This window comes from Leptonotus elevatus, chromosome 14 (genome assembly GCF_054856555.1).
Source record: "Leptonotus elevatus isolate MCC_2025b chromosome 14, RoL_Lele_1.0, whole genome shotgun sequence".
Classification (NCBI taxonomy): Eukaryota; Metazoa; Chordata; class Actinopteri; order Syngnathiformes; family Syngnathidae; genus Leptonotus; species Leptonotus elevatus.
Genome location: NC_141252.1, coordinates 19,231,865 through 19,249,867, shown reverse-complemented (window position 1 = coordinate 19,249,867; position 18,003 = coordinate 19,231,865). Strand labels below are relative to the sequence as shown.

General features: G+C 38.9%; 1 protein-coding gene and 1 long non-coding RNA gene across 2 annotated transcripts in view; one reads left to right on the top strand and one right to left on the bottom strand.

Moving 5' to 3' along the window:
• LOC147163246 (uncharacterized) overlaps positions 1-2,174 on the bottom strand; it is a 2,374-nt gene extending 200 nt beyond the window's left edge. Inside the window, exons 1-3 of the long non-coding RNA XR_015097028.1 lie at positions 1,643-2,174; positions 1,389-1,551; positions 938-998 (exon numbers count right to left, since the gene is read on the bottom strand). This is a non-coding gene — a long non-coding RNA (uncharacterized LOC147163246). The remainder of the gene's footprint in view (positions 1-937; positions 999-1,388; positions 1,552-1,642) is intronic.
• LOC147163245 (uncharacterized) overlaps positions 1-18,003 on the top strand; it is a 41,237-nt gene that overhangs the window by 8,469 nt on the left and 14,765 nt on the right. Inside the window, exon 2 of the mRNA XM_086094312.1 lies at positions 5,967-9,984. Coding sequence (XP_085950438.1) covers positions 6,597-9,984 — 3,388 coding nt within the window. The 5' untranslated portion in view covers positions 5,967-6,596. The remainder of the gene's footprint in view (positions 1-5,966; positions 9,985-18,003) is intronic.

Genomic DNA, 18,003 nt, shown 5'->3' with positions numbered 1-18,003 from the left:
ATTTGCTATTTGAAAAATAAATAATCCGTCAGCACTAGTGGTTTGTGTAAATTGGTGACGTCTATTTTTCACAATGAAACAATTAATAGAAAATACACAGTCCTCAGAGTGTCCATACCAGAGTATGAATTATGAGGACTGTATGTGTAACTCCAAACCCCTGAAAACTTATTTTACATTCGCAGTGTGTAAATACACTGTCCTCAGAGTGTCAGTTATTCACAACTACGACATTGTGAAGACTATGCACCTGTGAGGTCTGCACAGTATTGACAAAACATGCGACATGGGTGTTTTATACAGTGATGGAGATTATTTTGACATTGAACATGGACCTAATATATATATCTATATAATCTAATTAAAGAAATACACGTACGTGCAGAAAAATAATCATGCTCATTGTGATCTAGTCTTATCCAAATAAGTTATTTTTTGTTAGTAATGCTCCTCGATACAATTCTCTTGTATGGCGATGCGCAATTAATGTTGTCTCTGATTGGTCAAATTCAGACTCAAGTAGGGCCTGGCAATAAATCAAATTAATTGAATAAATTAAATTTAAATTGAATCGTTGAAAATTTGCTAAATCGTAAAATGTATTTTGTCTTCTGGATTATTAAAAGCTGTTGTTATGTTCTGTTACATCCAGATGTTATTGTGAGTTGTAATTTTGCACAAGTGGTGGCAGAATGCTGGATGGTTGGTTTAAAATACTTTTTATTTTATTTTTTGGCCATATCGCTTAGCCTCAGACTAAAGTATACAATTAATCCAATATTCATTTGTTGCACGTCTTTGCAATACACATATTGCATGAGTCATTCGTGCGGCAAGATATTTTCCACATATTGTGCAGCCCTAGTATCTCCACCCTCCACTAATGTCTTGCTTCGGAAAACTGATTTCAACAACATTCAAAAAGAAATCTAGTCACCTGGTCAACTTTGGCGCAGTCTGATAGCTGTGTCTTCATCAGGTTGTGCTTCAGTGGAAACCTGGGGCAGATGAATAGAAAAATACCAATACAATTAAATTCTTACTAAGACTAGACTGCTATAATATAATTTCATGTAATCATGAATGTGCGACCAGTAATTCTAGTATGTCACATGTATGACACAATATCCAAATGTCATAAGAAATCACGATATGATAATTAACATGATATTGTGAGGTTAGCGATACTCACGATAACTGTAAAAGTAAAATAAAAAAACAAGTCACAATATTGTAAAAAATGAAATAAAAAAATAAAAAAATTATATTGAGAAAATAATGTACTTTTGCTTTTGAGTTTTAATTAATCTTTTATGTTTTGTCAAACCTTGCACGATATCCCCCCAAAAAAACAAAATTAAGTGTGACAACACACCATATAAACATACCATAGTGTTTTTCCATTGTAGCGAAATTCAAACATGAAAACCTTCCGGGCATCATGATACACTCTCAGCCTGTTTTCACGTTCCTGTTTGCTTAGAACTTCTCCTCGATATTCAGTAGGAAAGTCTCTCTTCTGAAAGGAGCAGGAACTGAACACTCCTCGACCTTACAAAGAAAAAAGGATACAACAGAAATATTTCATTATAACAATAATGAAAACTAGACCCATACTAAAGAATATTTTACCAATACTCACCTTTGAATTAATTAATATATTTTATGGTGAAGCCATTCTTGTCTTTACCTAAGGATGAAAAGTATGCTACCTCTTCTTTGGGTTTAACTTTTGCCCTCTGTGGCCTCATGACTGACATGTCTCACTGAAGATAATGATCTAAAGCTATAGAAAAAAATGAGTTTCAATCAGTTTGATAGGTAACTTGGTGCAAATGTCTTGAAGTTGACTTTCAGTGTACCATAATAGCCTGTGCAGTGTGCAGTAAATGTGCCAACGAAAATAAAATACAGTGGATAGCACAGCTCTGCTAAATATTTGCATAAATTAAATGTAATGAACACTAACAGACTTTACTGAAATATTTCTATTGAAAGAACAAATTTAAGTAAACACAAATGCAGCAATTTACCAATACTTCATTTATACTGTACTGGTAATACTAAGCCATTGTATATTTTCACATCAAAAACCAGCCTGTTATTGATTTCCTCTTAAAAATTGCAATTAGCATTCATCTTACTCAACAGACGGTTAGCTCTGCTATGCTAACCGTCGCTAATAGAAGCGTAGCAATTCTAAATAATTAGCTGCATCCATCATAATCAACAGATGGTTAGGTATGCTAACGTAAGCTTAGCTGCACTTACACTGGACTTGCATTATAAATCATTTTCGCGAAAGAGGGAGCAATGTACACAAGCGACCAACAACAACAGGAAAAATTCGAGCTTCAAACCTACCTCATTAGCACAGCTACACGCCATCACATCTCGTGAAGTAAATAGAGCCGGGGGCGGTTCTCTATCGGGGCTGCTAGATGACGTCACTTCCGTACTCAGGGCAATATAATAAATCCCGTTCAAATCAACAAATTGGTTCAGTCGTTGGATTATGAACTTTGTTGATAAGAGTGGCTATTGTTCTATGATTTACAGTGTCAATAAAAAAAAATAGATCACATTTAAAATGAACCCCAAAGGCTCATATATTAAATGAATTACCACAGACGAAAACAAAGGATATTATTGCTAGAATTATAGATCATTTTGTAATCATAAAATGTGATTTCAGTTTCAGTTTTTTAAAAAGGTTTTTTTTTTCATTAACGAAAATGTTTTTTTGCTTTAGTAAATAAAATAACCTTGCTGCTGTCATACAGTTGCTGTCCGAGGATGTTTTAGTACTATACTTTAGTAATGGATGCATGTGTTTTTTGGCAAAATTGTGAGCGAGCCCAATTCCTTGGCTGAGAAGCAACCCTGCAAATGAATGGTCACATGATGCTTTCCTTTTGGCATGAAGCAGGACTGATGGTAGCGCTCACCTTTTCTTCTCCAGACAAGCATTTTTCCGGATGCCCCAAACATTTGGAAAGGGGGTTAATCAGAGAAAATAACTTCAACTCTTTTTTTCTTATTTTGGTCTGTATTTATGGAATCCCCTTTTCACTGGTCACACCAGGCCATCCTCCAAAAGTCTTACTCCCTCACCATGGGTGTAGATGCACTCATACCTGCTTACTGCCATTCCTGAGCAAGCTCTACACTGGTGGTGATGTCCTTATCCCGCAGCTGAATCAACTTTGGGAGATAGTCCTGGCATTTGCTGGATTTTCTTGGGTGCCCTGAAGCCTTCTTCACTTAAAGTTTGTAAGGTCACTAAAGGAAATTACTTTAATTTTCATGGCAAATAGGGACTTTGCAATTCATCTAATCACTATAACATTCTGGAGTACATGCAAATTGCCATCATAAAAAAACAATAATAATAAGTCAGCACTGGAGATTTTTAGAAAATCAATGTCATTCTCAAAACATTTGGCCACTGGTGTACAGAAAGATGTTACATTGTAAAGGCAGGGTGGGATGTTAAATGATGAATCAATATACGGCACTGACAGTTTCTCTGTCTCTGCCTCCAGCTGTTCAAAGTGATGTGATAAACAGCTGTTAACCATTGTATATTTTCAAATAAACAACCACTGCAAGAATTAAATGCTGAAATATATAATTAAATGTCATAGTGTATTTCATTATTTAATTTATCTACTTAGGAATTGGTGGCTGCAAAAAAAAAAAAGGCTCTGCGTCTACAGACAAACATTCACAATACACAGCATTTTGAGAAAAAACGGAATTATGGGGACATGTGCGTAATTGTGGGGACAGGTGACGGTCAGCCAATCAAATGCTGTGAAATATACACTGGTGTGAATAATTCATGAAGTGGTGCATTACGAGGACCTTCCTACAGGGGGCGTCATCAAATACACAAAAATACACAAATTCATGTAATTATGGTTTACAAGGACATTGGCTAAAACTTTGGATTTAAGCCTTCTACAGCCCTAGAAGCACTTCTGCATTGAATGAATTATGAGGACATGGGCTGTGTCCTCATAATTCAAAATGTCCTCGCAGTGTTGCGTGTATTCAGGTGACATGTCCTCATAATACACAAAGGCAAACACACACACACACACACACACACACACACACACACACACACACACACACGTATATATATATATATATATATATATATATATATATATATATATATTATTATTATTATTATATTATGTATTATATATGTTATCCTGTATGACTGTAATTTTGTTGAGAAACCTTTGATTAAGTCCATAAATCCAACATATGTTATTATCTATGAGGTCCGGGTTCCATGTTCTCCTCTGGAAATATGTTGACTTCACTAAGTCAAAAATGAAGACAAAACTTTATCTGTAGAAGCCTGTCTGAGCCAAATCCAACATGGCTTTCATGGATTTTGGGAGGAGAGACTATTTTCATATATCTTGTTCGGCCGTCCGGGGGTTTTATAAATTCATGAAAATTTCCGGTTGGCATTGCGTGACTAATAGGAGGTGAAGTACACTGTGTAACTGTGACTGGTACCACAATTTCAAAGAGGGGGCAAGTGTCCTCTTTTTTTGGAAATGGGAATATGGTCCCCCTAGATTTAAGTGAAGGCAGGAACCGTCGAAGTCTGATAGAAAATGATGTCAGCTTTAATAGTTGCTCTGTTTAAATGTTATTGGTTGTGAGCTGTGGAATAGACCTTTCGCAAACCACGGCCCCAAACGCCCCTCTGACTATCAAGCTTCTCTCGGCTCCATTGAAATCCATTATAAAATTGGTCCACAAAACCTTTGTCAGCTTCAATAAAACTAGACAAAACGAAAATCCAACAAGCTGTGGACCTCCAACAAACAAAATAGTGAAGCAATATGCCCATAGATTGTGTAAATTATGAGGAATCCACAAAGTGGAGCAAAACAGGCATTTCCTACATTTGCTCCAAGGTAAGACTATAATGGGCTAGGCTAAAGCTAACTAGCAACTGGACAAGCTAAAATCCTAGTAGGTAGCTTAGGCTGGGTCATACTGGGAGCTCTGTGATGTTTCGTCAATTTACACAAAGTGAATATAGCATCGTAACGGGCACTTTGAACTTAGTTTTCATCTTTCACGTAGCATTTTGTGTTACCTCAGAGTAAACAACCGTTCCGTTTCAGACAGAGGGAAAACACGTATTCAGTTTCCATTTATTAAAAAATGGGAATTATTCTGCGGGATTACAATTTCCACAATGAGAGAGAGAGACAATGTTGTTTACCGGACTTATCTTGAGACCTGTATGCTTTAGCCTCTATAGTTGTGAAGTCTGCTTTTCTGCATATTTTAATATTATGAATATATCGTTCCAATGCATACTGTAGTCCTTTTTGCCTCGATCTAGAAGATATTACACCAAAAACACTCACTGACATGCTCTGGTACATTCATTTACACTGTAAGCGTACAGAAGGATGTCGGGCCTGGAAGCGTCAACTGAAGGGGGCAGGGGGTTTTGCGAAAGTTCCATTGGGTGCTACGTTGCCTAATATGTATTGCAACAAGACCAATGCGCATGTCACACTTTTAATGAGTTCACTGGCAATGATCTGTACACCCAAACCGGAAGTACATCATTGTTTGAGATGCCAGAGATAAACAAGTCAGTGTTACTCATCAATAGCTATTTAAAAATCTAACATACTTAAACAGTATTTTGAAGCATTTTTATAGTAATATTTCATTTTCATTATTTGATTTTTGATCCTCTCAGCGTAAATTAGCTAGGCGGGAGGGTGGCACCCTAGCGCTATTCAATGGCGAGCCGCCATGGGGATACAACTCTATTTTGGATACCAAATGTAAAGTCTCTCTTTTTTGTTTAAAGTTCTTTTGAAATGTAAAACCATGGACTTTGTTTTGTAAATATCTGAATCTGAATATTTTCCATGCTGTGCAGCATCATCTTCCTTCTTTGTTTTCCACAGATGGATGACTCAAGTCAACAAATAGAACAAGAATTAGAAGAAGCTTTGACTGCATCCAGCCTGCCTTCCTAACACTTTGGTGGATTAAGACACAACTGGCTCCAAGCACACAGGCATAAAAAAAGAATAAAACAATATTTAAACAAACTTAAAGTGGAAGAAACATGGGAGAGAAAAACTTGTTTTTTTTCCATTGATGAATGAGTAAAGAACAATAACTCTAAACATACAAAGTGGACCTGTTTGGCATTTCCATTTATGTCATCCAAGGTCATTTTTGACTAAGGACACAATTTCCAAACTTCTTTCTACATGTCGCTTCAAGTCATGGGAGTTATTTAAGTGACCTTATTGAGCAACTGAAGTGTCTTGAAGAGGCTCTCTTATAAGTCTTATGAATCCGCATAGAAAGGAAGGATAGTTCTTCATTGTTTTTACTGCAAGACTTCATTTTAAACACATTTTTAAATGTGTCTGTTGGGCTTGTCTTCTGCCCGCTGCTGTGTATACTGCAATTTATAATATCAACATTCTTCAGATCTTAGTTTAACGAAATACTTCACAATTGACGCTTCAAACTTTCCCCGTGTCTCCCATCCACCCTTCCCACCATCTACCTTCCAACAAAACATGGGCAAACCTCTTAGCCGCCCAGGTTGTTTCAGGAAGAGCTCATGTTGCCTTGAGAAACATGCAGTTGGGGAAAGAGGAGTGAGAGGTCGAGATGTGATGTTGGAAGGGGGATACGGCGACGGCTATGTACCACAACGCTCTATCTATGATACCATGTGTATCAACCAACAAATTGATAGCCACCACCATCACCACCACCACCACCCTGGAGCATCCACACGACGAGATGCTGGAGGTGAGGGGAGTTTCAGCTACTCTACAAGTGGCTCCCTTAGGGTTAGCAGATCCCCAGCTGAAATGTTCGACTCTCAGCCTTGCTCCCTAACTCCAAACCCCTCATTTGTTCGCCGTCTCGATGAACGGAACGTCTACGATTCACTGAAACTCGGAGTTCAGGATACTGATGGGGGTGGACATCAGACATCGCCCGGACATTTCAACCGATCGGTTTCTCCGGCTGTGTCCTCATTCTCAGCACCAGGAGTGTCATCATCATCCAAAAAGCACCACCACCACTATCACCCTCATCATGGGGATAGCACAAAGAGTAGAGATGGTCGTCACTCCTGGAAAGTTCTCACACCTCCAAAACACCTGGAATGTTTGGACATCTCTACAAATGAAATGATGGCCCAAGGAGGGGGATGTTTGAACCCAGCACACTATTCTCACCAAGGGGGTCCATCTTCCTCTCTTACATCTCCCCTTATATCCCCCTTCTCTGGTTCACCACTTTCATCTGGCTACCATACGCCAGTCTTCTTCTCACCTGCCAAACCTCGACCGAGTCAATCTCAAAGTTTGCGTTGTTCACCTCCCCATGTGATTCAACCAAGGCATTATTCTCAAAGCCAGAGCCTAAGGATGTCACCACCCCATGAACTTAGGCGTTCCCCCTACCGAGCCCCATTGATTCAACTGTCTGCTCATGACCTTGAGCAGGACCTGAGAGAGCAAGGTGGATGGGGCTGTGGTGAGCGAGAACGGGAGTGGGAAAGGGAGAGAGAGAGGGAGCTGGAGAGAGGGTGGGCACAGCGAGAGTGGGAAAGAGAGAGGGAAAGAGGGAGACTAGAGAGAGAGAGAGCAAGAGAAAGGGAAAGGAAGGAAACAAGTTTTGGGACGTTTGGGTACGGTCGACAGGTTCCTCTGCGTTCAGACAGAGATTCTGTCTTTTTAGAACCTGAACAGGTCTTAGACACAACCCCTCTTTTAATTCCCCAGCCTTCGCCCTCACCTTCACCTTCACCAAGTGCTGCCCCAAGAATGGGAACTGGTGCAGTGGGTAGAAATAGAGCTGGTTCAAAAGTAGGCTCAGATTCTATTGGCGGGGGTATGGTTTCTAAAACTGACAATGGGAATATGAGCTCAGGATTAGTTGAAAGCAAGCCTAGTTGTGGAACAAGGATGGTCAGTGGAGGTGGAGGCATGGCAGAGGCTGACATTATGACTGGGATGCATGCAAAAAATAGACTTGGAAGTTGGAGCAAATATGAAAATGGAGCCAAAGCTAGTATTAAAAATGGGTCTGAAAAAAGAATGGGCTCACAGGTGAAAACAAGAGCAGGAGGGAGGGCATTGGAAGGAAAAGTGGAATCTGGAGTACAAGTGCAAAATGTGTCAAAAGCTGTAAACAGAGAGGGACAAAGGGGAGGGACAAGGGCTGGAGAAAAAATGGGAAGAGGTGTCACTAAACCAGAACCAATTGCTGAGGCTACACCATCTACTTTGTATAATGTAGACAACAGAGTTGTGCTTGGAGATAAAACTGATACTGGAACTGTATATGATTTTAGAATGAAGGTTGATATTGACACATGGCCTGATATGACAGAAAGTCCAAGGCAGGTGGAGAATGCAACACAAGAAGAAACTAACGTTAACAAGTTGAGCGCAGACCCAGCTGAAATATTAGAAACCAAACTTGAAAAAGAGGAAACAACTGTGTCTTCACATGAGCATGAGGCAGCACTTGATGTGGGACTGGGTAAGGAAATAGAAACTAAAAATAAGAGTGAGAGTGCCAATAAAGAAAACAACATAGAGAAAATCCAGGGAAATAAAGACCCTGTGGAGAAAACTGAAACTGCCCCTCCAGAACAAGCTCAGAAAACACCTGTGGATATCGAAAAAATTATAACCAGCCATGTTGGAAAAGGATCCAAAAGCCACAAGTCAAAATCCTCGAAGTCCAGTTCCAGGTCTCGACCCGGTACAGCCACAGGGTTAAGACCAGGGGTGCTTAGCCCACGACTTAGAAAAGGTCTTGCAGATCTGGAATCAACAGGTCCTGCTGAAGGCATTGAGTCAACCTGGCCTCGTCGGATCATGGTTAGAAAGAGAACTGTTCGGCAAGGTGGTGCAGTCCATAACCTCCCAATCCTTCCACCACTTCCGTCAGTAATCTGTGCCTTAGAGAAGCGCCGCCCACATTCCCATCTCCATTTTCGTCCAGGCCATCACTCAGAGAACCCGCTTTCGACAGATCTTACCATTTTTACAGGCCGGTGCTCACTAAAAGAGCCCTCCCATCAAGAACAAGTACAAGGAGCCAATTTAGTGGGCAGAGCATCCCTGAAAGAGCAGAACCTGGAGCACTGGAGGGTCTACAGAGACCAGGAAGAACCCCAAAGATGTAAGACCCAGGAGAAACAAGGCGATAAGGCTGAGAATAAAAATGAGGAACAGGGAAAAGATAGTATTGGGGAAATTGACAGCAGCTATAACAAAACCAAAGAGAATGTTGTAAAGGCAAAGGTTACAGTGGGAAAGCAACTGGTGGAAGAAATCAAACAAGACAAAATAAGCTCGGAAGAAACAGTTCAAGAGAGTGGAAACAAAATCAAAAAAGCATTAGAAGAAAGACACCATGAAACAATCTTTGAGAAAACAGAAAAGGGAATTACTGACAATAGAAAGCAAGAGCAACAGTTGCAAACGGTGGAGGTGGTGGCACATGTAAAAAATGATGAAGGTGTGGTGGAAGGAGGAACTGGAGGATCCTTTGGGGAGGGTCATGAGATGGAGAGCTGGGATTTCGTGCTCGAGATGGTCAACACTACATGGGATGATGGCTGGGATAAAGGGGCAGCAGCAGCAGGTGATACGGATTCTTTATCTGGATCTCTTCAACGTTGGCCTCTACTTCAGCCCCCTGTAGGCTTTGGAGGCTCCCATCCCCCCTCCTCTGCAGCTTCGGAGCTCAGCTTGACGGAGCTGGAGAAGAGAGCGAGAGAACTGGATTCTGATTTGGAGCACCTAGATCTGTCTCAGAGCCATGGGGACACCCAGGATGTATACCAAACACCACTGGAGCTTCAAAAGGAGCCATCTGATATGTACCAAACTCACCCCAGACCACAGAGAGAACAAGGGTCTGTCTTGACAGGTAAGGCATATCCTATGCTCTCTTATTTATTCATTTATTTATTTTATTTTGCATCCCTTAGGATGGAACATGTTAGCATTTTGTTGAATAGCATAGCACCATTTGCAAATCTGAAAAATCTATTTTAAGACTGATTTTGCTTTCAATTTGAAACCAACGGATGGAAATTTAGTAAATTAGCACTGTACATTTTCTAGGTCATTGATAGTGTGACAAGAACAGGCTTAATTCCTGTTCACGTAGCCAGTCAGAAATGGCCCTGAGCCAACCCATCTCGACAAGTGTGTCTACTTTTGTTTAGTTTTTTTGCCAAGTACAGATATTTTTTTATTTTGACAGAAAAGTTGACCAAAAAGTTGTAATTTTCCTTCACTTTACTACAACCATTACATGCATATGCATGTCTATTGTGTATTCACTGGTAAAGATAAGGCTGATTTTTATTCAGGTGTCATCGCTTCCTGTGTAGGTTAAAAGTTCACTTTTGGGCAGGTTAAACACAGGAAGTGTGCTGTTTTTCCCCCACTGGTTTGATACAAGCATGTCGGTTTGTTATGCACACCTTTGAAGTTGGACTGCCACACAGCGCACTGTTGCAAATTGTCACAAATTACAAGATAGAATTGTTGGATGTTATGTCCTAAACATCAGTAATGAAAAACAAGTCAGGTTGTCCAATCACAATTTGTGTCAGCTGTCCCTCAGCTAACTTCATCGCCTCCACCAGAGTCATTTGGGGCCAATGAAATCTAAGAGCTCTATTTTCATATAAAATACTGTACATGTGTTCTTGTCAAAGAAGTTAGCGCATCCTGATTTTTGTGCCAGGGCAAGTGTTTGTGAATTTAGCAGACGGCGCTGTTAGTAACTGAAAGTAGACTAAACCTTAGACTAGAGATGGGAAATTTATATGCTGGAGGGGGTCACAATTTATCATCAGTGGTATTAGGGGGCCACATAGGTAGGTTTTTGTTGCAGATTTTGTGTTGGAGTAATCCAAGAGCAATTGAAAGAACAGTAATTAATTGCATTACTTTAATATAACGGGTGGCTAGTAACTGTATCGGGAAACATTTTTAAAGTAACCCCCTGAACCCTGATTATAAGGAAGACTATACAGTTATTTCCATTTTTAAATTAACTTGTTTTTTTGGCATCAGATCTATCCATACATATAGGGTTTTTGTATTGTGCTATGTACAGAACTAACTATGCAGAGCGGGCCATTATGCGTGGAAATTAACCAGAAGTGCAGTTTTTTTGGTTGTTATTCTTTCAACTGTGCGGCCTGGTCCAAAGTGGCCCACGGCCCGTTGGGGACCAATTTTGAAACTCAAATTTTGATGCCCCACTCCCATCATATAGTACGTAAAAAACTTTTATTTATAAATTTTTTTCCCCCCTGATGTTGTCCCAGGTGTTGGGACGGTACAGCCCAAGTTTAAAGTCAATTGGATTAACCATGTAGGACAAACGGGCAAAAGTATGACCCCTGTAGATGTGCAAAAACTCAAATACTCATAGTTCATTTCCTGTTCATTTTAGGGTATGGTTACCAAAGCCTTTTTTGTTCGTCTTGGGGTGCTACATTTGCCACCCAATTTTTGTAGCCGTAGGTCAAAAGTAGCAGGACAGGGCTCTGTAAACCCATGTAGATGGTGCTACAGACAATTTTTTTAGTACTCGTGTATGACTTTAAAATATCAAATTTTTCACCAGGCCCGATGTGTGTGTAAATTTTGGTGAGTTTTCGTTCACGTTTAATCTCTCAAACATCCGATCGTTTGCGGAGAATAAGAATTCCTACTGAAACCATAGGACCTCAGAGCGGCAGTGCCGCCGCCACTGCTCGAGCCCTCATTATATAGCAAAGGTGAAGCCATGTACTCCCCAACATTCTTTGCAGCATTCTTTGCAAATTGTAAAGCACCAATTTAGACGTTGCTTTTTGTTGCGTTTCTCTCACTTTGTTCTGAGTGTGTCTGTGACGTCTATAAAGATGACAGAGCAAAGGAACAAAGAGAGACAGAGTTTTTCCAACAAAAGGGCAAAAAGGACATTTTTGAAGCTTGAAAGTTAGTTCACATAAAGCAGTCACTTTTGTCAGGTGATTGACTAGGTGTAAGTTGTTTCCCATTGCAACTCCGGACTGAATGTGTATTCTGTTATAGCTTGTGGGAATAAAGCGACTGAAGAGCATCAGCGAATGTATCATCCTTTAACCACGTATGAAGGCACTGCTATAAATGTATTTCAAAATTGCATAAAATAGAGATACACAATTTCACTTAAATCTTGGCACTGATCTCTTCTTTTAAGGAAAATCCTTACCTAATATGTTCCAATTGGGAACTTAGTCTAGGAGAGTGGCGTATTGGATATAAATGAATATAATGTCACTCTCCAAGCATGTCTTTCATAAGGATATTTTCCAAATTAAAGTCCAACCTGGGATGTGTGTTGAATATTTCAGCATCTCGGTTCCCGCGAATCTGCATCAACCATAAATGCTCGATTAAAATTCTAGGACATGCTACAAGGCCCAATGTCACCCTCTCGTGCATATTCTGATTCATTTAATCGGCCAAGAAAATGTTGAAAATATGCAAAACAAATCCAAATGACATATTCGCAGTTTGTACAGTGGTAACGAAGTGCGACTTCTTGTGCCACGTGACCACGTAATTTTATAATAATTATATTTTAAGCCTTTTGCTCCTTTATTTTTTAATTTTAATTTTTTTTTTATTTTGTATACTATTTTAATAGTGTTTTACTTGACCAGAATCTAAAATCCCTGCACAACAATATTTTCTAAGGAGGCGATTAAACCCATCAGTAAAAACAACAACAAAAAACAAAAACAACACTTGAAATAATACAAAAAAGCAATTTCAATTCACAGACATCATCAGATTTATTTTTGCTTTACTTTGACTTAATTTAAAAACAATAAACTGTTGGCCAATCCCATTTACCAAAATACCAATAAAAGATGAAACATAATGAGCTCTATTTTTGTGGGTGGTGCATGCAGAAAAGCTGGCGTATTCTGATTATTGTGCAAGCATCGGCAGTCGTCCCGGGATACTTGTTTGGGAATTTGCTTCAATGCTCTATGCCATGCTAAGCGTAGCTAGGGTGGGTCCATCGCACCTGCAACGTCTAAGTTTTGGCGCAAGTAGTCTAACGTGATATTTGATTGAGGCACAGGCAGACAGATGTGTGGTGGATGTCTAACAAATTTCTTTCATAAGTATGACATCAGCAGGCATCAAACCCTCTGAACCTATTATTATTATTACAGTTTTTAAATCATCCCGTACTGACCGGCATGAAGCTATTGTGAGGGACACTATCATGGGCGATGGTACATGGCGTCGCTAACTCCTTTTCCACAGAGAGAGCACACAGCACATTTAAATAGAATTAGAGGACCTGCTTAGATGAACAGCTAATTAAAAGTAAACTAAAAAGTCAGGTGGGCTCACGCCCACAACAGCGTAAACCACCCATTTTTAAATTAATTCTTCGAAAATACTAACACTCAGTCTAACACGCCTACACGCAGCTTTTGGGGGGGGGGGGGGGGGGGCGTCACAGCTAATTTAAGATGGCCATGTGAAGAGTCTTTAAAATATATATTTTATCCCTCTTAAACACCAGATTAGATTAGATTAGATTAAATTAGACTAGATTACACACAGTGGTTCTCAAATTGGGGTCCGCGAGCCTTAATGTCAAGGTCTGCAAAATAATCTGCAGTAAATTATTAAATATTGTATCATTCAAAAAAGTGTTTACTTACCAGTGTTTCCTTTAGGATTTTTTCTTTCAGCAGCGGGGGCAGACGTTCTGGGGAACCATGGTGGTGTAAACAAAAACTCACAATTAATTTACACTGGGTTGTCACCGAGCCTGATTAATTTAAAATACCGATAATTTATGTTATAATCGCTGGTTGTTAATATGTTGTGATCATCCGTTTAACTTGTAAAATCTATGTCGAGTTATCTCAAGATAATAATTTACGTTTACGTCTTCTCCGGTTATCGCCAGGTGCTTGACGACAGTGACCCCAAAAAATGGGTGATTTACTCGATGTGCAAAACACTAGCGTCTTGCACAAGTATATTTCCATACTGAGCAAGGTAGTTAGTTTAGTGCTCAACATTCAACAACAACAACAACAAAAAGATAATTTGAAGGAGTGGCAGCTAAGATTTGGGAGTGGCGGGTCGCCACTCTTTAATGAATGTAGAGGAAACACTGCCTACATATGGGGACCACATGCCATTAAAACACATAGTAGTCCAATTATTCCTTTACCTTTGGGGCAATAAAGCTATGGTATGATTATCACATAAATCTGACATTATTGCATTTCTAGCTCTTCCACGCTCCTTTCTCATGTATATCCCTGGTCAAATACTTCCATTGCTGACAAATGGGCGATTGACTTTGAGTGTCTTCCATCGGGCTCCTTTCCTGTCATACGGAACACAATGTGGAAATGCTTAGTCGCTTTTTCTAAAAAATAAATAAAAAATAAAATAGTCGTTAAGTGTTGTGAGCAAAATTCTGATTTGGCAACATTAACTAGCTCCTTTCTTATTACAGTCCTGTTATTAGTGGGGGAAAGTGCACAAATGGATAAATATCTTATTTTAATTCAATTGTTTTGGTTAAGTTCTCTATAAGAGAAGTCATGAAGATTTAGGTTAAAATGGTAAATAAAAACAATTGCATTTCGGGGTGCACCTGTTAGTTACAGTATATTCAACCTAATTTACCATACTTACCATAGCACCAGCATATTTAAATGATCTTGTGGATGTTTTATGCTCCCTCACGTTCTCTCCGATCGGAAGGGAGCAGCCAGCTCAATAAGCCCAGAGCTAAAAAATTGTTTAGGGCTCGAGCTTTTTCCGCTTGTGCCCTAACACTATGGATTGCTCTCCACCTTGACGTAAGGCAAGCCTGCTCAGTTGAGATTTTTAAAGCTAAATTAAAGACCCACCTTTTTACCGTTACTTACTTCTATCTTATAGTTGGTTTGTTTTAATGGTGCACTGTTTTATTTGTCTTAACTGTTTTTACTTTTGAATTATAGAAATGTTTTTATTGTGCTGTATTTTTATTTCCTATGTTTTCTGATGATCTGTACAAAATTTGCATTGGACTCGTAAGTAAAGAGAATTGTTGAGTCAAAACGTCATCACAGATGGAAGGGAGTTCGCTGTTGTACAGACTGAAGAGCACTGGCCTGATAGACCCTTGAAGTACACGGTCTGAACTGAGAGGTTTTGTTGTTTATTTTTACGCAAGGTATGATTGAAAGCAACTAATTGTGTTTGCGAAAAAAATGAAGTTCAACATTTTTGTCAGCAACACTGAGTAGTTAATGATGCGGAATGCGTCTGATGAATGACGAGTGCAGAGCGTGAGAGAGGGTGGCTCCCCCGATTGCATGTTGTTTCTATAGGAACGCTACAAGGCTTCCTTTATACGCGTTTCACATTGCTGGGCAGAGAGCCTGCCGCCATTCTACGTCACTAAGCACTGAATACGTTGCGAATGTGTTGCGACGTGAATAACAATGGCGGCGTGCGTCCAAATAAAGTCTCTACAAAACTTATTAAACTGGAAATTATTTTTGAATCTCAAAGTTATGTTAGTAATAACCAAATAAATAATATAGAGCAAACTTTTACTATTATTACATTTTGACTATTTTATTAGTTCTAAAAATAAATCAGCTTTTGCGCTTTTGATGTGTCTTGAAGATCAGCTGGTCAGTCCCTAACCTTGACTTGTTAAGAGGAGCATCCTTCATTAGAAGCCATAACCTATCACTGAGCCATGGCATAAGGTTTTCTTACTTATACATTTTTGCTGCTGCATTTTTTTGTAAATTTAGAGATAATTTGAGTTATTGCATTTTCAAGAACACCTCAAGCCTGCTCAGCGTCCTGGCCACTAACTAGATTATTTTTAACAGTAGTTTTTATTTCCGTATCCAAGAGCTCCATGTCACGCTTTGGAATTAATGATATTTAGGGTTTTTTCTTTATTTTGATTTGTATGAGTCTTAGAGAGTTTCCTTGAGACCATTGTTAGCTTATGGTCTGTTATTAAGTTATAAGTGTCATTACCACAGTTTGATTTATTAAAGTCTATTAGTATGTTTCTGGAGCTGGTTATTCTAGTTGGAATCTTTATCATTTGAGTTAGATGAAACTGTTTGGCCTTAACTAATTGAACCATGTTTTTATCCAGTCAATTTAAGTTGAATTCACCCATAATGATAGTTTTCCTGTTGCGACATGCTTTTGAGTACACCCCTTTAACATGTAAAAAAAAAAGAAAAGAAAAAAACCATCCTTCTCATTTGTTGGCCTATATAGTACGACAACATTAAAGGACATTTCAGGAGATAAGACACATTCCAGACCGTTTTGGGAAATATCAATCTGTTTGCATTGGATATTCCTTTTAATATATAGCAAAACACCTTTTTTATGTGGTCTGTCTCTTCTAAATAAATTGTAGGCACCTGCTGGGGTACTTTCTGTCAGCCATGTTTCAGTCCTAAATAATCTGTATTTGAATCCTACAGTAGTTTTTTCCACCAAGGATCCCCTTTGATTTAGCTTCAGGGTCCCAAAGGATTTTTGCATGATTAACGGTTTGTACAAGTTTAGTTTGTAATTGTCGAATTATTATACGAACCCTGATGAAAACTCCAATTTAGTTACATGCGCATGCATTTGTCGCTCAGTGAGATACAGGACACTTTTCATTTATGGATTTAAATTTCCACGTTCTAAAAATTATGCTGACACTGGGAACTCCATATATTTTTTATAAAAAAAAAAGAAAAAAGAAGAAAATTAAGTGACACGACGTTGCAGTTTTAGGACTCAGACGCAGAGATAGGGGTTTGAGGCCAAGGCAAATATTTATTAAACAAGAAACTCCTCGTTTAGAGGAAAAAACAAAGGCTATTAAAAGTTAACTAAAGGCGCTCCAAAAAGGGAGGATGTCTAAACTACAAACAAAACAAAATCATTCCTTAACAAAACCATACTGTGGCTATACAAAAATACAAACCAAAGTTATGACAAGATACAGGCCAACAAGGCTGAGGACTATGGCTGGCTTGAGTGGCTCTGACGAAAACACTTAGGCACAGAACAAGGGAGACGCAGACCATTTAACACATGAGGGTAATGGGAAACAGGTGGACACAATCAGGAATCAGGGTTGACACTGACACCACACGAGGAAGAGCAAGTGACCTGAAACGAAAGGAGTCAGAATTTTCAAAATAAAACAGGAAATGACAAGACAACCTCACCGCGGTGTGACATTAAGAAATGATGTTGAAATTTTGGAAAACTATTTATAGTAGAAAACTTTAGTGAACTATTTACTCCCTTAGTTTTTAATTTAGCTTAACCCATGCTGCTGACGCTGGAAGCTCCCTGTCAATTGTTTATTTGTTTAAAATGAAAAGAAAAAGTACATTAATATTTTCAGCATATCAGCTTGAAATATCGGTTATCGGCCTCCTTGACTACTTATAATCGGTATCAACCTTGAAAAAAGCATAATGATCTATCACTACTTAAAGTACATTTTCAATGCCAGCTTTATTGGTCTGCTTGGTATTACTAAGTATGATTTACAGTATATCTACCAAAAATACTCCCTTTAAAAAAATCACAATCTATTTTTGACATGCAGAGAAAGAAATAACTATTGTGTTACTATTACATATGCACAATCATACAGTCATTAAAGGGATACTTGACTCATTGAGCCATTTTCAGCAGTAAAAATGTAATATTTTGTGTATAATTAATGTGAGAACTTCATTATTTTTCATGTACAATTAATACCTTAAAAAAAAAAATTTCACTTGCTGTCGACTGAAGATGACATCACCTGTGCTGAGGAAGTGGGTAATGACCAATCATAGCTCAGTTTGCTGACCAAACCCAGAAATCAGGCGAG